Source organism: Gallinula chloropus, assembly GCF_964237585.1.
Source record: "Gallinula chloropus genome assembly, chromosome: 4".
NCBI lineage: Eukaryota > Metazoa > Chordata > Aves > Gruiformes > Rallidae > Gallinula > Gallinula chloropus.
Genome location: NC_140088.1, coordinates 2,859,343 through 2,885,937, shown reverse-complemented (window position 1 = coordinate 2,885,937; position 26,595 = coordinate 2,859,343). Strand labels below are relative to the sequence as shown.

At 40.3% G+C, this 26,595-nt stretch overlaps 1 protein-coding gene across 6 annotated transcripts in view; it reads left to right on the top strand.

Moving 5' to 3' along the window:
• Positions 1-26,595, top strand: part of NRXN3 (neurexin 3) — a gene marked incomplete at its 5' end in the record, with an annotated part of 932,122 nt that overhangs the window by 795,853 nt on the left and 109,674 nt on the right. For all 6 annotated transcript variants that reach the window (XM_084263764.1, XM_084263765.1, XM_084263766.1 and 3 more), the window contains one exon: positions 6,429-6,600. In XM_084263764.1, the coding sequence (XP_084119890.1) occupies positions 6,429-6,600 (172 nt within the window). The remainder of the gene's footprint in view (positions 1-6,428; positions 6,601-26,595) is intronic.

Genomic DNA, 26,595 nt, shown 5'->3' with positions numbered 1-26,595 from the left:
AAAATATATCCTCTAGTTCAACAAATAATCAATTCAGACAAGATATATGGCCTCATATAAAAGTTTAGAGCAGACTAGATTATAACAATTGTCCTTTTTAGCCTTATAAATTATGTATCTGTGAGAATTGCTGCTTTTAAAAAACATGGCCCTGAAGGGTAATAATTTCTATTTATTTTGTCCTCTGTGTGTATCGTTCTCTCTGATAAATAGGTTTGTAACTGGCATTTAGTAGATCTGGTTCAGCACCTTAAAGAAGCAGTAACAAGCAGTATATATCAAGAAACAATCTACTCTTCCTTGTAATAGCTTGAAAAGATCAGCCAAAATTATCTGGCCTGGGTACTTCCTTTCACCTTAACAACACTTTTTTTTCTTGTTTCAAGATAGCTGTAAAGTGTTGGGACCCTGACTAAAAGCATCCCAGCCAAACAGGCTTCAGTGCCTGTCATTCCTTTAACAACATTTGCTGGTTTCATTGATTATTATATTTGCCAGGGTGGCTGCACTGGTTCTCAAGTGTGCTTTCCCTGCCATCGTTATGTAGATAAGAGAAAGCTTCATCCAGTAAGCTCTCCCTTTACCCAACTCTGGAGGGGTTTTTTTCTGTATATATTGAATTCTAATTTCAGACTTACTTCCCAGTGGTATTAAAAATGGCATTAAATATGAGGAGACAGAGTGGAGTAGAAGAAACTGCCTTATGCTCCGTGCTGAATGCAGCTTCCAATATTTCCTCTTTTTAAATCCATTGATACACATATCCTAGAAAGGCCTGTCCAGCCATGCATTCAGTTCTAGTTGCAGCTCAAAAGTGTCCTCCAAGCGTAGTGCTGTTTTTAACTACCTTTCTAATCAGTAAAGGACTTTCTGAGGTTCTGTTTACAGTTAGCAGGAGGTGATTTGATATTGTAGTAATTAGTGGATGTCCTCTGTGTAATGTACATCTATACATTCAGTTCTCCTGGGTACCATTTAGCACTGCTGTGCAAAGTTCCCTGAACCAAAGGTGAGTGATCTGACAGCTGGACTAACATCCAGCTTCAAGTTTGAGGCAAAGCAAAAATAAAAACCAACCAGAAGGGCAAACAAAACAACAAAGGAGATCAAGCAAACAAAGACTTGATTATTTAAGTGGTAAAAATTCCAAAGAGAGAAAACTAAAAGTTCAATCACTTTTCAAAAACAAAGACTGTAAGTCTGAGGAACTAAAGTAGAAGGAACCCATCCCAGGAAGAGCAGCACTTGGGGTATAAGAAAATAAAGCAATTTTCTCAAATTTGGAGGGTAGTAGAGTTGAAGTGTATGCATGTGTCTCTTGGGGGGGCAGGGAGGGGGAGAAGAGCTAAAAAAAACCTTCCTACAGCGTGAAATGGCTTGTTGTGTTACTGAAAGAGCTTGTATCACTTTCAAATGAGAGCAGTGGTCTTCAGGAAGCAATAAGTAGGAACATTGTCTGCCAGGTTTGGGCTGATGTCTAGTCATCCTGGAACCAGCCAGGGTGGGAGGAGGAGGCAGTCTGCAGAGTAGTGACTATTAAAAAATGTGGAAGTAAAATGAGTGTGAGAAAACACAGTTATCCTAGGATTCTAATCAGATTCCAGTTACATTTTATATTTTTTTCCTTCACATTTGGTTTCAAAAAAAGAAACACAACAACATAAAGATATTAGGATGAACTCTGCTTCCACTTACATCAGTGGGCATCAAGTTTCTTCAACAGAATTGCTATTGATTCATATTGATGCAGCTGAAAGTAGGATTTGTCCTGTTGCCTGGGGTTCTGTGTCTTGGTGGTGGTGTTTTTTTAAATTAAATGCTCTCTGCACACAGAGAACAGCTATGTATTTTCAGTCTGGATGATCTGAATTTTATAGGCAGAAAAAGACTCAAAGGTAAAACTCTTTTCAGAGCACACAGTGCATGTGGCATGTGACCTCTCTAACACACTCCAACTGTTCACATTACAAAATCACTGCTCTCCCCATTTGACTTTCTTTGCACCTGCTCTGCTACATAAAGACAAATACCTTCACAATTTAAAGGCACAGCACAGAGTAAACAAAGGCCTGACAATTTGCCTACAGACAGGCTCTAAGTCTCCTTGGCTGGAGGGAAACAGATGAAAACCAACATACCTGCAAAAATGTCAGACCCCAGAAATGTTCCTGAGATTCCTTCAGAGGAGCAGAAGCAAGGCATGGGTTTTGGAGGAGTTGAAAGTGGAAGCTGAGAAAGCCATAAAACCTCCATCTCTTGGGTTGCAGTCACTCTCAGGGTTGAAAGGATTGGGATTGTCAGGATATCAACAATGTTGAAGTAAAATATATCTGGATTTACCAGGCTTGTAGACCTTGAAAAGCTGGGTGACTATCACCTTTCTGTCACAGATGAAGAATCCATTTCACAGAAAGGTAAAAGTGAAAGTTGCCGAGTGTCAAATAATGCTTAAGGGCAAGCTATAGATTGCAGATCTCCTGATCCAGGCAGTAGATTATCCCCATCCTCATTTAATAATGTAAAAACTGCTCTGCTAACAGTGCAGTAACAAGAAACTTTTGCCAGGAGCCCGTGGAAGGACATGGTACAGAACAGAGAGGTCAAAATGAGGCCTTGCACATTATTTTAGTACCTTGGGGTTTTTTTTTTGTTCTGTTATATCTACAACCATTCCATTATGTGATCACAATTATTAGCCTGAACCCTTAGAGATATCATGGCAGAAGTTTATCTCCAGAAGGACTCTAAGTGAGGAAATGGTAATGTGGCTTTTGAGGGCGGCAATTTTATGGGACAAATCAGCATAAGATAAATTCTTGAGGAACTTTTAAAAATCCTTTTTGGCACAGTAGCCTTAAAAAAAAAAGAAAAAAAGCCAGGGAGAAATAAAATACAAATTGAATGTTGAGTTCACTTCATTATTTATAAATAAAAAGGTTCTTGTTTTTCCAAGATATAGTGCCAGCACTTGATGTCACTTGGATCTTTCAAAAACATTAATTAATGGTCATGTTTTCATAGAAAGTATTTGGGGCAGCACAGGGAATGCTGACAGAGAGAGGGAAAAATGCACGCTGGCTGTTAAAAGTCTCTTGAACCATTTTGGGGTATGTAACTTGCATGCCCTCTGTGGCTTTGTATTCAGCTTTTTCCTTGCTGTGTGGTTAGGATTCCTTTTTTCTAACTACAAAATAAACATTACAGATAGTGGCTCAAAGGTAAATCGCTCTTTGTCACATCCTTGCTGGTCTAGTTAATACCTGTGTTTGGTAATGTGGAAAGAAAATCTACCAGCTGAATGGATGGGGAAAGGAATGAAAGGTCATGTCCATTGTGAGGTGTTCAAGTTTAATGGTAAAGCTTGTCTTTCAGATTTGGAAGGATGGTAGGTCTTGATAAAAGCTGCTTTTAATGAGGTGTTGTAGTCTAGGAAACTGGAATTGAAGGATCTCGAAAATAAATCTTGGATTTGCCCCCTGTGTTCATGGTCAGTGTTCTTTGCTGTAGGGTTTTCTTTGTATTTTACTTTACTTGCTTTACTTCCCCTCTCCCCACCCCAGAATACATAAACTAATTGTTGGGTTTTTTTCATAGTATCTGGTGCCCTGGAGATATATAGTTTATTCATGATATTTTATTTTGAAGTCTTTGTGTGCAGTTTGGCTTCAGTAGCCAGGCTTTCAGAGTACTGTTTTGTGTTGTGTTTTATCCTGGTAATTGGAAAAGAACCATTTTCATGACAAGCTCCTACTCAGTCCAAATAACAGTATCACAATCTGGCATGAGGCTGTGCTGCTGCAGAACCCATGTTAAAGAGCCACAGGGAGTGAATGGGAGTGTCTTCCCTTGGCTGTAGGAGGGGGTGACAATCAGCTTGGGGTGGGGAGGACATCAGTTTCCCTCTGCTTTCCAGCAAACTAAAGGCCACTGGTCATTTTCAGTCCTCTGCTTCCATAACCTTACCTCTTTCTCAGTTTGCCCTCTTACCTGTGGGTTATCACTGGAGTTTCCCTTCAAGCCTGGGAAAGTGGATTGGCAAAATGTTCTATCTCCTTTCCCTCAAAGGAGAGATCAGAAACATTTCCTCCTCCTGCAAGGGAGGTTAGTTCAACTTCTCACCATCCCTTTCCTCACTTGTTTTTATCTCTACCTTGTTAAGCCTTGGAGCTACACAGGGCTTGGAGGTACACAGGTTTCACTCTGCTGAATACCTCTTAATGCATTCATCTTCTGTGGTGGTGGAGATGTGTTTCTTTAGACAAGGCACAGCTCTTCATCTTACCTGCTTACACTACTCCTTCAGCAAGACTGACCATAGTTTGCATGAAAAGGTTGATGTATTGATGGCGACTGAAAAGTTGTGTGAGAGGTTGTCTTGCAAGGCAGCACCTTGCAAAACCACATAGAGTCAGTAGGCAGCTGACCTGCTCAGTAGATGTTATTTGAGTCTGTGAGAAAAAAAAATGAAATCATTTGTTCTGTGGTAATTGCTCTGGAGATAATTAAGTGGTTACCAGTGAAGGACAGTGTTGGGAGATCGCTTCATGTCGAAGCAGTGTTAAAGTCCTATCAGCAATGGTTTGATCTGAAACAAATCTCTGATCACTGAAAACTCCCTTTTTTGGAGGTAGAATGAGAGAAGAAAGGTTGATTGTTTTCAAATGGTATCTGTGTTCATGCATCTGCTAGGAGCAAAAAAAATATTGATATTTTGCATCCAAAGCATAGCAGTGTGAATGGACGTGATGGTGTTGCTATCCAGCATCCGTTTAACATAGTCTAAAATTTACCATTAGGATGAGGAGTTATAGTCACAGTGCTAAACTTCAAGTAGCTGAAGCACTGGTCAAATTTGTTAATGACATCTTCAGCTACAGGACTGGTTTTTTGCCTTTCCTAATAACAGTTGTGCAGTCTGAGGACTAGGAGGAATGGTGTTGGAGAAAAACAGTCCAAAAAAGGATGCTGAATATATGCAAAATTTGGGAAAAGGAACTTATGATGAGTATTTTGGTATGTGTGAACTTTGAAATGTAAGGTAAAGCAGGAGTCAGAAAAGGCCTTGGTGAAAAACTGGAAGACATGGAGGTTGTAAGGAAAAGATGTGCTGATACCAGAAGAGGGATCTGAGGTGGCCCTCAAGTATGAGAAGGGAAGTTTCTTTCTTATTGCTGAGATTTGGTAATGTGAAGATTGTGAAGTCAGGGTAGCAGCCTTGAAGGATGGAGTGTTCTGCCCACCAAGCATATATGTAAGGCAATACCAAAATTGTCCCTTGCCACTTCAGTGTACCGCAGTTTTGTTTCAAAGGGGCTATATTTGGGTATGAGATGGCCATGTACTCTCTGTTGTTGTTTCTTCCTTGAGTTTTCTACTGAGACAGACAACAAAGCTATTGCCAGTATGGGTGGCTAGCAAAGGTACTGGTTTCCTATATGATACAGTTTAGTTCTGCCTGTCTACACCAGATTTGAATCTGTGTGTACCCCTAATATGCCTTTGTAAACATTGACACCAGCATACAGTGCCTCCCCTTGCTGATGGCCTAAAGATGCATTCCTAATAATTGTATATTGTACAGTGATGGGAGTTTCTGGCAGTGTTTCAATCAGTAGTATTAAACATGGATATCTTATCCAAATATACTCTAAGAGTGTATTTTACAACCTAAATTCATGGAATATGGTCATTACTTGGACCTACGTGAGGGGAGCTGCAGGAGGAAGTGGTATAGCTGGTACAACAAGGCTTCAGGGGCAACTGTTAGAAACTTTTGGGAAAACATGCTGGTGGACTGCTTTATTGGTAAGGCACTGCTTGGGCTGCAATGCAGAAAAGTAAAAGACTGTGGTGACTCCTGTCTTTTGAAAGTCTGAAATGTTTTCCATTTGGTTTACAAGCAGCTAAGGTGGTCAAAGTCAGCTAATTCATTTTTGCTCCCTTCTAATTCCATCCATCTTGTAACTGCAATCTCCTCACTGGATCCCATGTTGATTTGTTGTGTGGAGGGGGCTGTTTTTTTCACAAGCAGAATAACAGAACAAAACAGTTGTTGGGATACAACCTGCCTGTGGCTGGATTTCGGATAACAGTTGAACAAGTGACTACTAGTAGTCAGTAGAGATCTTGCCATACATACACATGTCCTGTGTCTGATTGTCTGATTTCTAACCTGTCTTCTGTGATGTTTTAAGGGAGCAAATGAGTTGCTATGTTCAGGTGAATGCTGCAAAGAAGGAAACAAAAGACAGTGTTTGTATTGAAGCTCAGCCCATGATGTGTATCCTGACAAAACTAAAACCAATGCCTATGTGTATTCTTCAGTGCCATCTACCGGCTCAATTATCCTTTAGAGATTTATAGGCCAAGAACATTCTCCTTATAGACAGCAATTTGCAATATGGGTTTTTTAATTTCTTTTATTTTAGGAGCAAGGCAAGATTGGTGTAGTCTTCAATATTGGCACAGTGGACATCTCTATTAAAGAGGAAAGCACACCTGTAAATGATGGGAAATACCACGTGGTACGCTTTACCAGGAATGGTGGCAATGCCACGCTCCAGGTTGATAGCTGGCCAGTGAATGAACACTACCCAACAGGTATGTGCTTTTTTTCCTGGTTGTTTTTCATTGTATCTCTAGCTACAAAATAATGTTTAATGACAAATGGTTGCTGTATAAATCTTTGTTGTTTCATCTCAGCAATGAATTGACTACTCTGGTGGTGCATATTCTGTCTGTTGGGGAAAAAAAGTAATGGTTCTTTACATTGGAAGAATAAGCATGCCAACTGTGTGGCATGATGCACATAGGACCTGCTATTTCAGAGGTCTCTAAGTGAATCCTGGTTCTGCAGAGAGTTACAAATTCATTCAAAAACAAACTTAGTTTTGCTACTTGTGATATTTTATAATTAGTTAAGGGAGAAAAGTTTTCAACAGTCCTTACAACAAGGAGAGGTGACTCTAGTCACACACAAGATACCATCTATATAGATACAGCAGTTGAATTATAAGGAATGTGGAAGATTAATTTGCAAGTATTTGAACAGACCTAATGCTTGCTTTGTAGTTTTTCATCATTTGAATTTCACTCTGTCTCTTAGGTTTACAGTTACAAAGGTTGACATACAATCTAGCCAAAGCTGTCAACTCTTAGTTGACTTTAGGCCAAAATGCAGTGGAACAATTCAGTATGTCTTTGGGGGTCATCACCCTAAATCCACCAGGAATAGTAAACAACTGGGTCTTGAATCTCTGCTCCGTGTTTTATCCCACCACTGGCAAACCATAACCTTTAGATACTATATGTCACCGTGCTGAAAGGTCAAACTTGCTCCAAGTGAAAAACAGATTGCTGTATGTGGTGCTGATAGTGCACCAGATAGCTGAGGCTTGGTGATGTGGGTGGCTTCAAAAGACAGCAGGAACAGGAAAGAATTCTAAGGTTAAATAAGTTCCAATTATGAGAAATATACTAAGTGTTTACATAACACCATTAAATAGGATAATTTCATCTCTTCCACTTGCTCAGAAAGTACACAAATTTTTGTCAATGTAAGTGATCTAGCCTGTGCTTATCTCTATCAAATATTAGGTGTTTTGCTATGTATGCAAAAGAGTATATTTTAATAGTTATGCTTATTTCTGTGAAATAATTGTTTTCCATAAATGCCATGACAGACATTCTGAGTTAGATTGTAGCTCTGTTATCCATTGGTTAGGGAAGGAAGTGTGGCTCAGGGAGGCCCAAACTGAGCATCTTTCTTCTTCTCCTTTCATCAATTATTTTGTGGTAAAATACCTCTGATCCAGTTGGCAGTCAATTATAGTCAGTAAACCCCCCCCACAAATAAATTTCCTTCTTCTATTACTTGCTGTAGTAAGTCCCTGGTGTAAAGAAACAAAATATTCAGCTCATTGCTTTAGAGACTTTTTTTAAAAGGGAAAATAAATCACACTCAGAGAATACCTCAGTACCCTCTGCTTCTTTCTTGGCTAAAGATATTCCTGTGTTTTCATTAGAAGATGTATGGTTTTATAGAGTCAGTATTAATCATATGTCCTGGGCTAGTGCTGAGTATATGCAGTTGTTCCCCAAGGGAAAAGAACACCTTTATATTCCACACAGTCTTTTCCTTTACATGCATGAATTTCTATTTCTGGCTGTTTGTAGGTGATGAAGTTTTCAGCCTGTCCCTGTGAAAACAATCATAGAATATGCTGAGTTGGAAGGGACCCATAAGGATCATTACAGGGTCATACATTGTGTGTTTGCATGTGTCTCCCTAATTTTTTCCGGTTTCTTTCTAACTGATTTTTTGGCTCAATTTAAAAAAGGAACAAAAATTTATAAAAATAAATAAATAAATAAATCCTAGATATCTAGGGAGAACACCAAAGGGGGGAACGCAGTGTTCCAGCACTCCCAGAGGAAAGGACTGTGGCTTGATCTCAATTCATGTTAAATACAAGAATATCCATATAATAAAGATATACAAATATCAATTATCAATTGATAATAATTATCATAATTATCAATGCCTCAGATTAAAGAAAAGCTTCAATGAGAGAAGCCAATAACTACAGGAAGTCAAGCATTATTAGTTCCATTTTCAGGGGAATTGTTTAAAAAAAGACCAAGCAGGAGCTTTTGAGGTTAGTAAATTGTTGTCTTTAACAGAGCAACCTTGGGCTAGTGTTTCTCGTACTGAGTGCAAGACCAAGCTGGTGTTCAGCAGAGTTTCAACCTTGTAAAAAGCTCTGTGGCTAGGTAGACCCAGACTAATCCAGCTTGTTTCAGCTGAAGACTCCTGAAATTACAATTGTTTTCAAACTTTGTAATAATAGTTAAGGATTCTTGTATTTTACACATATGATCACTCCAATTCTGTCCACGCACTTACTTGTAGTGTTTAAAACAACATCATATTTGTAGCATGTGCATGTTTGGACATGCTGTGTTGTCTGTAAAATGAACTATTTCATGTACACTTGATTTTCTGCACGGTGTTACAGCTTAATGTTTGCAAATATTGCAAACTAGTGGCAGTATCTTCTTTGTCATCACACGTGATGCAATCTCCAGGCAGCTTGGGCTGCATTCCGAATGGTGTTTCCATGCTCCTCTCTGAGTTTTATTACCTGTAGAAGGATTATACATTAGACTCATAATTGCTTGCTCAATGTAAAGTACAAATAAAAGTGGGATATTCATTAAATGAGCAAAGAGAGAGAATATTGGCTTTCCTTAAAACACAGTCTTCAGTTAAATTGAAATTAAATGAAACTGGCCCAATGGGACTAGAAGACTCCAAAGTTGTATTTTTGCAACTTCATATAAAAGACAAGGAAGTGGAAGGAAATGCAACAAACTTACAATTCAGGTACTGACATTTTGGGGTTTTATAGCATCTAATTACATCTCAGTCACCTGCAACATGAGCTTTATGCTTTCTTGCAAGGTAAAGGGTTAGAGAGAAAATTCTAAAGGAGGGAATTTAGCAGCTAAGATTGGCTAAACTTTAGGACTGAAATAATCCTGATCATTAGGGATGATCTCTCACAATTTGTACGATTCTGACTGTGCCAGAATTTCTCTTACTGGGCAGTAAGACTCTGAACAGTGGCCTGGTGCAAGTACCTGAGACAAAGCACCTGAGAGCTGGGTGATGGCAAATAGCAGCATTAGTACTAGGAGTGCTATCTACAGTTCAGTGGTTGTGATTTAGTTCAGCCAAAACCAGTGAGCCATTTATGATTTATTTGCATTAATTTTGTCTCTTTGTCCTGTCCCTCAAGTACGTGGTAAGGAGATGGGCTTTGTCCATAGGCTTTACTGATAGCCACCTCCTTGATGCTTAATTCATGATGCTGATCATCCAACACACCTCTCAGTCAGAATGTGCACCTTTTGCTAACACACACTTAGACCTTTCTGTGCCCTTAAGGGCAGTAGACTTCCATGACAGCCTTCTGTTGTCTCACATGGCTTCACTCTTTGGTAAACATCCCAGATAACAGATTGTACTTGGTCACTGTTATTGTCTTCCTTTTATGTTCTTGCTGAAAGCCTCCTCTATTTTCTAAATTAATCTGTTTGGTGATGAAGTAGCAGTCGTTTTGGACCAAATGTAGGTAAGATGGGAAAGCTAGTTCAGGCAGAGAAAGCCTCTGATGTGTTTTTCTTTCAGATTACAGTAAACCTAGGGAACCTGCTTTGTCAGGGTGGTTGGACTCGATCTCTAGAGGTCCCTTCCAACCCCTACAGTTCTGTGAATCTGTGAACCCATTAAATTTTGAGGCACTTTATAGTAGGATCGACTGACTGAAATGAGGGATCCTGCCGTTGGGAAGGAATCAGCCCTTCTCAGAAGGGTTAAAAACGATCTTGACACTGAACTGGGATACCTCAGTCTCTAAGTTTTAATTATTTCTCAGAGAGGAGATTTTTTTTCCTCTTTCTCTGCTGTCTTTTCTTGCAAAGAAATACTCATGTGTTGCCAGATTTGTAGTGTACATCAAAACAAGCATGATATACTTGTTCATTCATCCATGCACTGACTACATTTTCTGTAGTAGAAAAAGAAGCAAAACTACAGGAGGAGAAGCTGTAAAGCAAGAATATCAGTGCACCAGAATAAAGTCTAATTGGAGCATTATTTTAAGGGAGAAGATTAAAGGAAAGGAAGCAAAAGGCAGGAAGAGGTTGTAATTTAAATAAATACATGATTTAGCAAGAGAACTGAAGCCTGGATTTTATTCCTGCATTCAAAAAATAAATAAATATGACAGCTTTAAACAACTGGATCCTTATCAGGATTCATTAGTTCATTCACCCAATGCAGATTTTATATTTTTCCCCTTTATCATTCTCTTGAGTGATCTCTCAGCCTTCTTTTAGGAGTCTCTGCCCTTTCAGATGACACTAATTTGCAGTTCTGTTGGCATTGAATAAAACAAAAAGAGGTTTTGTCCTTTATGCCCCTAATTCATTCTCTCTCAAGTACATATTTGTGGGAAAGTTGGATTTTAGGAAGCTGGACAGCTAGCTCTCAACAGCAGAACTTCAAGGACTTTGTGGCTGCTCTGGCAAGTGCTGTGGCCCAATAAGTGTATATCTATAAAATAAAAAGTTAATTCTGAGACCCTGATGTCAGTTCTGGGGTTTTCCTTCAGATTAGTCCCAGTCCCTAAGACTGAATAGCCCTGAACAGTTGGGGCATAGCTTCTGGTTTAATTTAATTGGAAAGGTGCCTAGTGTGTATTCCCTGAGAGCGTTTCCATGTGTGAACTGAAGTGTAGGGAGTGAGAGGTACACCTCAGAGGCATGCTCCCAATTCAAACCCAAGTGCTGGTGTGGATGGATTTTACCACAATATGCAGCAGAGGAGCTCATTCTTTCGCTACTCTTTTCTATACTCACGTTGAGTAAGTAGTCAAACTTCTGCTCTCTACTCTCTCCCATCTTCTGTTCATCTGGATGATGCCATTCACCATGTAAACCAGCTCAGGAAGGGAGGCCACATGATCATTCATGGCACAGGGGAAGATAAGATCCCTTCCTTTATCAGCAAAGCTTGTTTATGCCAATATAAAGTCTTCACTTAACTACACATTTAGTAGTCTATGTGAGACAAAGGCATTCTCTCTCACCTGCCGTTGCCTGAAACAAAATGCTTTCCAGAAGCACAGATTAAAGTGATATTGGTCTAGATTATCCTACCTATCTATAATGTGAAAGGCATGAAGTCTCTCTTGCTACAATGTATTTTTCATTTACTTGACAGAAAGATCTGAAATTGATGGAAAGACCAGAAATTGCTTGGTTAGTACCAAGCAAGTGCCATGAGACAGCTGAAATTAAATAGAACATCTCTATATTATAGATTTAATAGATACAGTATGTCTCATCTCATCTGTTTTAACTGTATAGAAGAAATTATAGTGGTGGAAACGTGAAATATTTATGTTGGTCTTCCCATTTTGACACAATTGAATGATATGCATGGTTCCATCTTCTGTGAATAAAAGGATACAAACTGAAATGTGGGAGCTTTTGTATTGCTATTGAATACTTTACACAGTGCTGAGTATTTTTCAGTGGGAAGGTGCCAACTCTGCCCTGCTTGAGCACTCTTTTGATTGTACTAAATTAGAATATTGGTTGCAGCCTAGTAAGATTCAAAATATCTTGTTCTTAATTATTTTTTTCTTTAATACCCACCCAAAATTATTCTAGGTGTTTTAAAGTACAGTAGCACAGTAAGCCAAACAGAACTTAAGTCAGCATTAGGTATTTTACAGGTCTTTTGGGATGGGAGAAATAGAGTATGGAGCTCTCTTGAGAAGAGGGGACTGAACTGGAAATCTGGAATGGAAGGGGCATTTAATAAGTAAGGAAACTGAAGTTGGGTTTAATATTAAGTGATGTATGATACCCCATGACGTGTCCTATTGTAAGTTTCTGTGGAAAAACAAAAACAACCCCCCCCTCAACCAAAAACCAAACTTGTTTTCAGATACATGGGTGTCCACAGCTCCAGCTGTCTTAGATCTCAGTATCTCTTAAAATATATCCATTTCTACAAGCCAGGTTCTCAGATTTTTACACAGTTGTGCCTACTGAACTAGAGTTATAGTCTGCCTTCAAACAGGTCATTTCTTGTCCCACTCAGGCAGTTTATCACCTTTCCTTTGACTTTTTCAATGTCCTTTGACAAGTGGCATGATCTTTTTGTTCAATTAAGTCCGTTTCCCACCTCATCCCTCTACTGGAGGGACTTTCAGGAAGGGTGCTGTGCCTTTTTTTCTTCATTCTTTTTGGTTTTATTTAGTTTTTATCAGCAACGTTTTCTTTCTTTCCCTCTGTGATTTCCCAGCCGTGAGATAAACAGCCTTGTATCTTACAAGCTAAATACAATTACTGCTATCAAAACTGGAGTCTTTCTCTCCCTGTAAATGTCTCTTGGAAGCTGATAAGCTGTTCAAGGCAAACTGCAGGCTTCTGCCTAATCCTGAGATTAAACATAACCACCCAGAAGACAGCGAGAGATAATTGGGGGAGGGGGGGGGAGAAGGGGTAGGCAGGCAGGAGAGGAGGAGAAAGTGAGATCCTCTCCTGAGATATTAAGAGGACATACACAAGGCTCAAGGTTATTTGTAAAGGAATTAGACAAAACACACAAGAGCTTGTTATGATGAGGAATTTCCTCAGATAATGCAGCGATTGTTGTAGTTGTTAAAGACAAAATTTAGCAGAGATTTGTGTGATGTAAAACATAGAGGCAAGCTGTAGAAAACCCCTCCCAGCAATGCCTGCTGGTTTTTATGTGTGAGTCCCCATCTTGTCCTTGAAACAGGAGGTCTCCAGATTCTTGGCGTGTGCTGCCTTGGGTTGAACTCAACAGCTTTATGCTGCGTGTAAGGGAGACAGAAGATTTCCCAAGAGTAAAGGAGGGGGCTGAGCCAGCTTTTCTGTGCTCTGTGTTTTGCTACCTGCTGACCATCTGAACAAGGGTAACTGAACTCTCCTGTTTGTGAAACAGAGATAACACTAATCTTCTAGGAAATAAGGGTGCCTTAATTACAGAGAGGTAGCGTGTTAAACCTGTAGTAGTCTTCATGATAACCAAGGCAGGACTACTGAAAACAGTCTCTATGAGTCAGTCCAATACAGTTGAACAAAAGCAGCCTAATTTCTGGAAATATAAGTTGTTCTTGATTTTTTTATTAGTGACGTTTTCATTTTCTCTCTCTGTAATTTTTTTTTTAAGGTTCTGTGTTTCTGAAAGCTGCTCTGTACTTTTTAACTGTTACCAATTAGCCTAATATGGGATATTACCTCTCCCAACTTGGCTTTATTTAATTTATAATGCATTAGCCGAGAAAGAGGAGATAAGTTGGGATGATTTGATAGTAGCATCACTGGAGGATTTAAGAGAAGACTACATACCCTTTTTTCAGCTGATACGTGCTCTGATACTGAAAATGATGTGCAATATTGTGATTATAAATTCTCATGAGGTCAGTAATGCAGAGTCTAATGCTGATTGTGACATTAAAAAGGAAAACTCAAAAGCAGAACTAACTGGGATGTCTGAGTCTTCACAACAAGTTCTTCCTTTCCAACCTTGTACTTACCCCTGCACAATACCCCTGAACAGCTCATGTTGTACTACTTCAGTGGTTTCCAAATGTTTGGTAGGTGAGCCTTATTAGAGGAAATAAATTGCTGTCCATGCTTTGCAGAGCCTGACTCCCCTCTGCCTCTTCAGGAGTGATTTTGGCATCTCCTCCTTTCCACAAAGCACACACTTCAGCCACCCCATCCTGATTTCTGCCATCTTACACCCCTTTGCCTCTCCCTTCCCTCCTTCTCACTGCTAATGTAACCAAGACAATAGTAAGAAGCTTGGCTGAGGCTGTCTCCACGAAGAGGCACACACATCTTGACTACTTGAAGTAACTACTTCATGTGCAAGTAACTACTTGATGTGCAAGCTGAAGGGATTTCTTCGTGGTACTGCCAGATCCCACTGTGGTCTTAATATTTTTCCTCTCCAAAATGCCCTTGTGAGTGGGTAACGAGTTAGGAACCAGAGCACTGAATTTTGATTAGCCCTGTGGGCTGAATGTGATCCCCAGGGTTCTTGTCATACGCTTGTTTGTGGGTTTTGATTTTTCATATTGTACTCATTTTGTGGGACTTAAATGAGCTCTCAGATGCTTCCTATCAGCATGAATTGGCGATGGCATGTAAAGTGCCTTTGACAGATTTACCACATTTCATAATGAACCTAAAACGTATAAAAAGTCAGGGTTGATAAAACAGCATTGGAGAGGCACATTTTGAAGGCAGCACTGTGACATACGTTGAAAGATCTGCCAAGAGGGATGATTAAAGCATGACAAGTTGATGAAATCAAGACTTGATTGTAGCTTGTCACTCCAGGACCATAAAATCTATAATATATTTATAAAGCTGGAAAACAGATAAATATGGCTACATGTTATGAACACTCATTTTGGTGGCCTGTATACGCTGAGATATAAACCTACACACATTAAGTCACCAAGAGCCAAATGTACTTGGGAATTTATGCAAAAGCACCCATGTTAATGCATGTGCATCCACACTGGGTGATGGGATGGGATCTGACATGATAAATAAGTTATGTAAATGTTGCCACTATCCACACAGTTTAACTTCTGTGTACTTCAAGTTTTGCTTTTCCACAGGAAGTATGATGCTGTGATTCATTTCCACTCTCCCCCATCCCCAAACACTCATGTGGACGAGCTGTAGGGCTTGTCTGTGTTCTGGATTCTGTCTCTGAGGGCAGAGGAGAGGAAAGACAGAGAGAAAAAGAACAAAGTGACTATACTGCAACTTCCAGTACTCACCCTTCCTGTCGAGGCTTCATTTTTCAAAACTGTTCCAGGTTCTCACAACACACTTCACTCGGTCTACAGAGGTGTCGGTCTTCCCTTCACCAAATACCTCAAGGCCATGTCAGTAGTAGTCTATCAAGCACTGTATTTCTATCAGCTTGGTGTTAAGAAAGAGGGAGATGCATGTTTTTGGTTGGAGATATATGTAAGATAACCAAGCAGAACAAACAGTGCAGTATTGATAACAGCAGTAGGATTGAAATAAGTTTACCTAAGGAAAGGCAGGTACAGAATGGGGTCTTCATGCAGGTAGCCATGAACAGCTAATTCGTGCCTAGGATCCCACAGATAGTCCCTGAGATCTGGGAATGAGAGGAAGAGGAGGAGTAAGAAGCACTCTTATGTAACAGTGCCTATTACAGCTACATTACAGTCACAGAAAAGGCTGTTCTAACACACAGATACATACCACAGAGGCAATGCTAGTTTAAATTCTTATTTATAGCCTGGATCAAGAAAATAGTGTCAGAAAGTACTGACAATTGGTAGAGAACTTTTTATCCATACTGTGTTACACTGCTGCATGCTGTTAGCTGAATTAGTGTAGTATCATTCTTGCATCCTCCTGAATCAGACTAGATGTCCAGGATGTCAAATCTACAGGCGAGTACCAAATATATGAGAAGAAAATTTGCTTTAATGGTCAAAATGGCACTTCTGTCCAATGTCCTGGATTTGGGATGGTTTCTATTCTGTCCACCTAGAGCTTGTTTGTCCATCTAATCAGCTTCTTGAGCCTGGAGAGCAGCCAAGTGTTTGATGCTTCAGAGAATTACAGTAACCCACCCTGGCAACAATAAAAAAATGACCAAAATGATGCCCTCCTAAAAAAATTATCCTACTATTATGCTTAGCTTGTGACCTGATATATGAAGTCACATAAACTGTACGTGTTTGTATCATGCCTACACTTATTACATTTGTATTACTCTGTTGGAAAGCAAATGCTTTCTTTTTTCCCTCATTAATGTATCCAAGGAGACATGATCATGTGGAAATACTCCCACTCCCTCTCCAGCTGCAATTTGATAAAAGTTACTTTGCTGTATTGTGAGCACATTATTCAGCCAAAATTTAAAATGAAACAAGACAAAACTCAAACAAGGAAGTTCAGTGTCATCTCTTATTTTTTTTCCATTTCTCTCATTCTTTTTCCATTGATGATCTTGATTCTCAAATCTCAGTTCTTCCCTCTTAGCTTAGTCCTACAGACCAGGATTCCTTGTAAGAGAAATTCTTGCAAAACAGGGGGACTATTTCTAAAAAGTCCTGTTAACCTTTGACACTGGTGGAATGGTATGTAATGTATATAACTCAGGAGGAGATGAGCTTTACAGTTCCTCAATTTGAGGCTTGCTTTCTGTCAGAATGATGTATCCTACCATACAGTATCCATAGGGCATTGATGCATCTTTCTACCTAATTACTCTCAGCCTTCTTGCATCTGATATAAGGACCCTGGGCCAAGGGATTTCCCTATATATTTGGATTACATTCTTACACACCCTACAGGCCTTTGAGCCCCTATCCCTGAGATACTATAGTGCAAGTAAGTATTGCATTCACAGAGGGATCCAAGACATGGGTTTCTTTTTCCCTTGGATCTCGTTGACATGCAGCCTGCTTCTTGCTAAAATCATCACCATGCCATTTTCTACAAGCTGTAATTACATACTGGGAGATGTAGGTATATCCTGAGAGCTTGGTCTTGCTAACAATTCCAGGTTAAAGAATACAGCTGGCCACGTAAGCATGATTATTCTAACTGAATGCTCAAACATTATGAGCTGTTCTCATCTGTTTGTGTCCACTGGTCCATGGTTGAACAGTTGCCCAGGTCCCAAGCATAAGCAGTATCATCAAAAATTTCTGATAAATTCCTCCTTTGCTGGAGTAAGATGAATTATTGTTAGTGCAGTCACCTGGTGATACATAGAATGTGACCGTACAGTGTTTTAGAGAAAGATGGAGAAATATTTTTCAGATTGAGAATCAAGCTAATTAAGATTGCCAGAAAGTAAGAATCCTGCCAGGCAGGACAGTGTAGTGAACTCCCAGACATTATTTATATAGTTAAGTTTCTCTCCTGGGTTAGTACCATTTCAGTCTTCCTGGTCAAATGGAGTTGTTATTCTCTTTCTTCTCTCTCTCCTTAGCTCTCCTTCCTTCCCCTCCTCCTCTTATGCCCTGTCGTTCCTCCCCCCGCTGCTGCAAACAAACAGAGTGAGCAAACAAACATCTGGCCTGAGGGATCAGAGGCTTGAACAACAACTTTGTGCTTTTCTGATCTTATTGCCTGCAGAAAGAGTAGTGCCAGCTGTAATCTCAGGTTGACACAGCTGACATGCAGTGACAGAAGGGGCTCAGGCATCCACAACAGCCTTCTCCCTGCTCACTAAAAGGCACGGGAAAGCACAATGTCGTTGAAATCCAGTGCTGTGGACTGAGGCAGAACAGCTGCGTGGAAGGGCAGTCAGAAATGGAAGGGGCCAGTGGTAGAACCTGGAGCCATAAGTTCTTGAGTTCCAGTCTTGGCTTTATAGATGCCTTTCCCTGTGCTCTTGGGCAATGATGCTTTTACCACTCTGCAGCTCAGTTTTCCAACCAGTAAAGTGGGGATAAAGCCCCAATTTACATTATCATTGGGGACTTACATAGAAAATATTCTGCAAATCACTGATTATGAAAACATTTCTGGGTCAGTAAACTTAAATCTACTTGGAGCAGTCTGGAGACTGAAAACTCCAGTGTTGGAGTTGCAAAGCCCTTCCTATTTTTTTTTCCTGAAGTCCCACAAATTGAATCAGTGAGATTCACTCTGCATAATGTCTGTTGTGTGCAGACTGAGTGGTATTTTACCCCTTCACTACTTAGCATTTTCATAGCAATTTCCAAAACTCAGGTTGCTCCCAAGAAAGAAAGGTTGGAGTACGAAAACATATATCTATTCAGAAACTAAAGCTCCTTTCCCCGTGGTTCTACTATACTTCTGACAGTGCTACTCAGTAAGGATTTACTTGCACCCTTCAATAGGGCTTTTGCTTTTCTGTTATTTCTAACTGTCTAGCTTTGCAGTCCTTGTTGGTGACATGTGACTAAATGCTTTATAAGCATTACTGTCATTAACGCTACTGACTGAGCAGCCTCCCTGTACTCAGCACTGTATTAATGGGAAAGGACTATGTATGCTTTCTCTGTTGTCGCATATTCAGATCCCCACATTATCTCCCTCAATTCCCTGGGGGAACTGAGATCCAGAAACATCTGAAGGTTTCTGGTGGAGCCAACCCAGCTCTGTCACTGCCAGCACCAAGGCAGGGACTGTAGGTCCTGTTGGCACTGAGCCGATTGCCACATAGGTGATGGAATCCTAGAATCCATCACCTATAGTTGGAAGGGACCCATAAGGATCATTGAGTCCAACTCATGGCTCCACACAGGGCCAGCCAAGTCAGAGCATGGGACTGATTGCATGGTCCAGATGCTTGTTGAACTCAGTGAAGCTCAGTGCTGTGACCCCTTCCCTGGGGAGCCTGTTCCAGTGCCCAACCACCCTCTCAGTAAAGAACCTAGGTACTGGAGTGCTGGATGGCACCTGCCAGCAAAGGGTCTTGGTTTTGGTGTAATGCCAATACATGTAAAGAGGAGCTCTTCTCGAATGGGAGCATGGTGTGCTGAGCCCCAGGGGGTTCTGCAGGAATTGGTGCTTTTTCTAGCCCTACCTCCATACTGGTTGTGTCAGACCTAAGCTAGCTGTCTCCCTGAGTGCTCTTATTTGCAGGGATGTGATAGTGAGACATGATGAAGCAGGTGTACTGCCCCAAGTTTTCTTACCTTGGATCCTGTGCCGTGTAAAGGCAGTTGTGCTGTTTTCAGTCTCATGTTGCTCCTGGGGGGAAAATAGCTGCACTCATCTATCTCCATGCCTAAACTAGCACCTTTAAACCAGATCCAGCGATTCGCTGCCCTGACTTTGCATAATCCACAAAACAAATAAGCAGCACCTAGATAAATGGGAGGTAATAGAATTTCAAGTGTCAATACGAACAAAGTGCTTTTGGCATTTGGTTATTGCTGCTCGTTCCCACTGGGCTATATAAATCAGATTCTGACCTTTCCCAAAGGAATTGAAGAAGTGGGATGTGGAGACAGTGGCAGTAGATTTTATTCTGATCCCTGGTTCGTATCTCTTCCTGCAAAAAGAAATTTGTTCTTGTTTCAAATGGAAAGATCAATGTGTAGTTTCAGTTGTTCTGTAATAGTCACTTTATCCTTGGCTGCCTGATATGGGGCTTAATTTGGACCTGGTCAGTGAAAAAAACAGTAATATACACATTACTTGCAAAATGTCCCAAAAGATCCTGTAATGCAGACACCCAAATTGTTGTGTGTCTTTAAAAAGGTTGAACTGGGAGCTGCTTTCTGTATAGTGTACATGAGTTCACTTTTCCAACATAAATTGAAGGAGAACTAAATCAGACTGCTTCTATCTCACAGCTATAGCCCCAGCTTCTGTAGGACTGAAGTGATTCAGTATAATCTGCTCATGCAAAATAAGATCTGAGTCTAATTTTTCAAAAGTCCAACTTCCCCCCTTCCCTCCCACAAAAGTTTGATTAACATTCTTCCACCTTTGCTAGTCTGAGTTTTCTTTTTGTTTTGCTCCTATTGTTCTTCTGGCTTAGATTACTGGGGCAAGGCACTCATTTTCTCAGCCATCCAAGATGCGATGGAAATATTAAAGGTTTAAATGTTACATGTTTTGTCCTGAAGCAGAGGGGTGGATTAGATGACTTCTCAAAGTCTTCTCTAGTTTTATTAATGTTACAGTGGCCCACATTAACTGCACCTTGGGGACAGACATTTAAACTTTAATTTCGTTGTTTGCCTCTGAATTTCTGAATAATTTGGGCCTGAATGCTGCTTTACTTTGAATTTGGAGGCTACACATTTAGGCTTAAAAAGATAAGATGAAATAGAGAGTGGCAGCAGTGTAGAGCTTTTGGTTGCGGCAATAGAAACTTAGAAACAACTCCAGTGTTGTGGTTCAGCTTCAGCTGGCAACTACCACCATGCAGCTGCTTGTTCACTCCCTCCCTGCCCTCCCCTGGTGGGATGAGGGAAAGAATAGGAAGAATAAAAGAGAGAAAACTGGTGGGTTGAGATCAAGACAGTTGAAGCAAAAGCTGTGCGAGCAAGAAAACCAAGACAAGGAACTTATTCACCACTTTCCATGGCCAGGCAGGTGTTCATCTGTCTCCAGGAAAGCAGGGCAAGTTATTTGGGAAAACACCATCACTGCATAGGTGTGTCCTCCCTTCCTTCTTTTCCCCCCCCAGCTTTACATGCTGAGCATGATGCCATTTGCTGTGACATTGGTCAGTTGGGGTCAGCTGTCCTGGCTGTGTCCCCTCCCAACTCCTTGTGCATCCCCAGCCTACTCACTGGTGGAGTGGTCTAAGAGGCAGCAAAGGCCTCAGCTCTGTGTAAGCACTGCTGAGCAGTAAGGGAAACATCCCTGTCCTTTCAGCACCAATCCAAAACACAGCCCTATACTAGCTACTGTGAAGAAAATTAACTCTATACTGGCCAAAACCAGCACATCCAGTTGCCTGATCAGAGCAGGAACTTTGGCTGCTGTAGTCTTGCCTGATAATTCCTTCTCCTATTTTTAGTACTTATGTGACCGAGACATCGTTGTCTTTTGTCGTGAGGGCAGCGAGCTGGGGAGAGTTGCAGTGTGAAGGTCAGCTTTTATCTCTCATCCAAGGTGAGATGAATGGAAGGAAAGGTGTGGCTCCTACCATACAGTGTGATCAGAGGGAATTGCAGATAAAGTCAAGGGCATCCAGGACTAAGGGAAAATGAGGACAGGAAATAAAATGTGCAAAAGATGCAACTTTATTGAACAGTGAAGGCAGAGGGAAAAGCATCATATCTAAGAGCTGAAGCAAAGATAAACAAGGTCAGGACTTGTCTATTCTTCAGCATCTTGAAATAAAATCCCAGATTTGAATTAATCCTCCATAGCACCTGTTGGTACACAAGGCAAAACTGAAGCTTTGCAAGAATTTTTAGAGGGTCAGTTTGTGGTAGGTGGAAAGAAAGATTGTGGATCACCTGCCTCATAACTATTTTGTTTAGTTGCATGGCCATTCTCTTTAATTTCTGTACAAACCAGAGCTGTGGTTTGTGTCAAGTGGTTTATACAAAGTGCTGCAAGTAGATATATTTTTAATATGGTTTGATTTTAATGCAAGCATTCCATATCTTATATCATAAGCCACAATATGGCCTTACAGTAATATAACAGAATAATCAGCTATCCATAAACAGGCCTGATGCTAAAGCTAATGGTACTGTTGTTCCTTCCTGATTTACGGAAAAGGGAAAGTTCTAGTCCTAAATATGAACTTTACTAATAAGCTTGTCTCAGTTTCCTTGAGGAATACAAAATGTGAATGAAGGACTGTGGTACTTCATGGTGTTCAGAACAAAATGTGTACTTAAGAAAATGTGAAAATGGAGCAATTTTGTGTACTGTAGGTGCAGCTTCTTGAAGACAGAAGTGTTTAAAGAGGTTCAGTGTGCCCTAATCACAAGCACACTTCTCAGACTTTTTTGGTTTGCAGTATCTATGCATTTTATTAACTCTTGGGGCAAAAAGGTAGCTTCTCCATGATGCATGCGAGCATCCTTTTCCAAAGCACATGGCATCAGCTATGGAGGAGTTTTGAGCATGAATTGAATTGAGTCAGTTTAGGTCAGTAGAGGATTTCTCTCTCAAAGGTAGGCTTTGAAAGCTGTAGCAGGCTGCCATGTTCCCCTCCCATACCAATGTCAATTAATTGTATGCAAATCTTAGCAAGATTATGTGCATCCATAAAAACTCAAAGGGAGTTGTACTGAAGGCCACCAGGTGAACTAAGCTATCGAACACTAACTGCTCACTGGCTCTTCTCCTACTGAAATCCCACCTAAGGGATGGAGAGGTGGAATCGCTTTAAATCTTGAGCACTGATCTCAAAACATTTTCTTAAGACATTAATATCACCAAATCGCCTTTCATTTAATAACTGCTCATTATATAAAATGTCTCATTCTTTTTAAAGGCTTATAAGCAATGAAGAAAATATTGCTGCTCTAGTGTCTCTGCATAAAACAGCCTTAGGCATTCATTTAGGACAGATGAATGTTTTCTTATGGTATTCTTTTTAGCATCTTCACAGACTTGACAACACATCAGGTTGGATTAATATTCCACCTGGAAGCAAGTACTTTCTTTCTGCCCAGTGTAATTTGCTGGAACCTTTCGGCTTTCCTCTTTCCCACCAAAAAGGCAGTAAATCATCATGATTGCTATCTAGGCCAAGCAGCAACATTTTTCAGAGTCTCAATTGCTCTCCTACTTTCTTTGGCTTAAGAATCCATTTTGGTTTAGAAATAAGCTTAATGCAATAAAGGCTGTTTATTTCCTGAAAGGAACCATGAATGGGAAAGCAGAACATCTTCCAGCACTGTAGGGTTTTGGAAGGAAATTCTGCTTTGCCCATGAATAAATTTAAACTGTCTCCTCCTGTGGGGACTGTGGCACTGTATCAAAAGCATTTCCTGTGGGAATAGTACTGAGCACAAGCAAATCCTGTTGATTCTACCCCCCCACCACCACCCTTACCCATTTTAGTTTGATCTAAATTGAAGATTATCAGGAGCTAAAGCTGGAAGTGGATCTGATCTATTTATCTGTATAGTCTGTGGAGCAGTGATACAGAGAGTTCCAGGAAAAAGGCAGAAGACCAGCAATCAGCAGGCTCTTATTTTATCATTTAGATGCCAGGTTTTCTTGGGGGAAAAGGGGCAAACAAATAAACAAACTAAAATAGAGCTGCTCTTGCAGAGTCCTCTCCAAAACAGTCCTCAGGAATGTCTGCAGTATTTGAAATGTTTTGAGTTCTCGGGTTAAACAAGATTCAGGGATCCAGAAGATTGCCAGATGATACTGGATGTTTATCAGTTTGTTGGATGACTGAGGTCTATGTGATACTTAGGAGATGCAGCAGGATTTCTGTTAATTCTACGTATCAGTACTAAATGGAATAAAAGACATGTTTTATCCCCATCTTCACTGAGCTACATCTGGCTGTACTTCAGAATTTTGCATGAGAAAGGAGAAAAAAAATAGATGAAGGAATGCATTTCTGAGGTACAGTGCTTTAGAAGAAACAAAGTCCTGAAGCAGATCATAAGTCATAGTGATGGACAGGAATTTATTACGCATATGAAGGGAAAAGGAGGAGGTATATTTTAAATGAGCAGTTCCTATTGGTACTCATATCATTTGAGCAGCTAGAACCTCTGGGAGGAAAAGTATTTAATGAATCACAAGTGGCAAAACTAATCAACACAGTTTTACTTTAACCAGTTGTATCCTGCAGACCGTTTGAGACCCACATTGATTCTGAAGGCAACAGAACTACAGGATTAAGTGGATTTTCTAAAATAAGGTTCAATAGCTCTTTTTATTTTGTGTATTCTTCTCCGAAGTGTGGCCTTGAATTGGAGCTGGACTCAAAGAGAAAAGAAGGGGGGGATGTAGATTATTTTCATGAAGGGATTCTTTGAACGTGTCTGTCATTCAGCTCCAGAAAGGTATTGCATTGAGGTCACAAAAGGATTGGTACTGAAAATTTCTGTGCATGAAAATGGACAAGAATCCCTCTTAATCATATCATGGCTCAGTTGTTAGAGGTCCAACGAGCTTATTCCATGTTGAACTTAAGTTACTTTGTGTTGCAAACCATGATATTTCCTTTTTGAACTCCCATGTCAAGTGCTGTGTTTATTTTTTTAAAGTGCAACTCAAAGTCAATATTAATTTACAATTGTACATTTTTTATTGATATTTACCGACTGTCCCAACCACTTGACAGTGGAAAACTTGTTCTTTAACTCGACTTTGTAACTGGGTGTATCAGTTAACACATTCTCATGCACAAGTTTTTTAAAAACTTTCTTACTAATGTCTGATATAAAATTTAAAAACAAACTCAAAAAGAATAGATCAGGTACTAATGTTGCAATTTAAACCTATTTGATTTTTTTTAATGTCCTTCAATTTTTTATAGCTTTTAAAGGTATGATTTTTATATGTATTTTAACCTTGCTGAACATTTCTGCCTAATAATAATAATAAAATTAAATTAAACCTGATTTTTAAAAAAGTCTTTAAAGATGTGGTGGGGAATAGTTGTCTTTTCTGGCTTTCTTGAAGGTCAAGGACTGTATTGTAAGAAACCCATTTTTTACCTGTCATGTCATCTTTTGTTGTCCCACTTCCTTTTTACCTTAATCTTTCTGGCCTGTTCTTGTGAGGTGCCCTACTTATGAGAAATTTCAATCCACTACATATTTCCTTTCCACAGTCAGCCCTCCACATAGAGGAAGAAGCAGTCCCTGCCAACCATTGGCTGACTCTTGTGTTCCTGTGAACTCAGGATCATTCTTTATTCTGAAAAAGATCTCATTGCCTCCAGTAAGAGGTTGCTTATGTAGATACTGAATGAAGCCAGTGGAGATTTTTGTTCCAAGGGAAGTGTGTTACAGGATTTCTTTGGCCCTGCAGAAACTGTTCTTGATCATCAACATCAAGACTTCAACATAGTCTCGTCTGACCCCAAGTGTTTGCTCAGAACATACTTTATAAAGTGGGGAATAACCTCCCTTTCTACTGAAACTGTATCTTTCTGTATCATGTGCAAGATGGAGTAGCAGACTCTCTGTAAGTGTTAAACTCTCTGGGTTGACAGAGAAATTTAGGAGTTAACAGAAAAAATTACGGCTTGAAACACCCCCTGAGTGTCTTTTAGGACTTAATACTCTTTTCTTACACAGAGAACAATAAGCACATTGCAACAAACAAAAAATATCCTAAAGGAGATGCAGGATTTCTATGAATGCATTTACAGGATTTAACTGGTTTGGTGAAGGAGAGTGTAGATTAGTGTGCTGAGCAAAGGTCTAATACATAAACAGAGTGCCATCCTAACCAATCTTAAAAAAGAAATTATTTTTGTAGTGAGCTTGACTTAATTACTGCTGTTTTGTTCTGCCCAAGGTAGCAGGTCTGCTTCTGGGTCCTGTGAGAGTGAATTTTCCTTAGGCTTAAAAGAGTGAGAGAAATTTCAGGAAAGGGACTTAGCTAGGTTAAGACACTGGGGAAACAACTGACCTGTGTGACCCCAGCCTACAATAGTCATCAGCTTGTTATTAGTAAACAGATTTTTTAAAAACAATTGAACATGAGCCAGCAGTGTGCCCAAGCGGCCAAGAAGGCCAATGGCATCCTGGCTTGTAGCAAAAACAGTGTGGCCAGTAGGTCTGGGGAGGTAATTGTGCCCCTGTACTGGGCATTGGTGAGGCTGCACCTCGAGTGCTGGGTCCAGTTCTGGGCTCCTCACCGTAAGGACATTGAGGTCCTGGAGTGAGTCCAGAGAAGGGCAGCCAGGCTGGGGAAGCTTGGAGAAGAGGAGGCCGAGGGGAGACCTTATCCCCACCTACAACTACCTGAAGGGAGGTTGTAGAGAGGTGGGTGATGGTCTCTTCAGCCAGGGGACAGGAGATGGGACAAGGGGAAATGGCATGAAGCTGCCCCAGGGCAGGGGCAGATTGGATATTAGAAAAAAAAAAAAAATTACTGAAAGAGTTGTCAGGGCTGGAACAGGCTGCCCAGGGAGGGGCTGAGTCACCTTCCCTGGATGTGTTCAAAAAAAGGGTAGATGAGGTACTCAGGGATCTGTTTTAGCTTAGGATGGGAATGGTTGGACTTGATGATCTTCAAAGGGCTTTTCCAACTTTGTGATTCTGTGATTTCTGTCTCTCTAGCTTTAAATGGGTTGGGGTTTTGTTTGTTTTATTTTCTCAGCTGCAGTTTATCAGTTTTTTTCTTTGCTGCTGCACTGAACATGGTTCAAGTTTCATGTTTATCAGTCTGTTTCCATAGAGGTACAGAACTGACTGTTAGTACTTTTTGATGGTGCTGATATTAATTACGGTAGCTGGGAATGTACTTAAAGGTAACTTAATGTCTGTGAGTGACTCCCAGCCATCACAGCACATTGTTGAAAAACTGACACCGTGTGTTCCA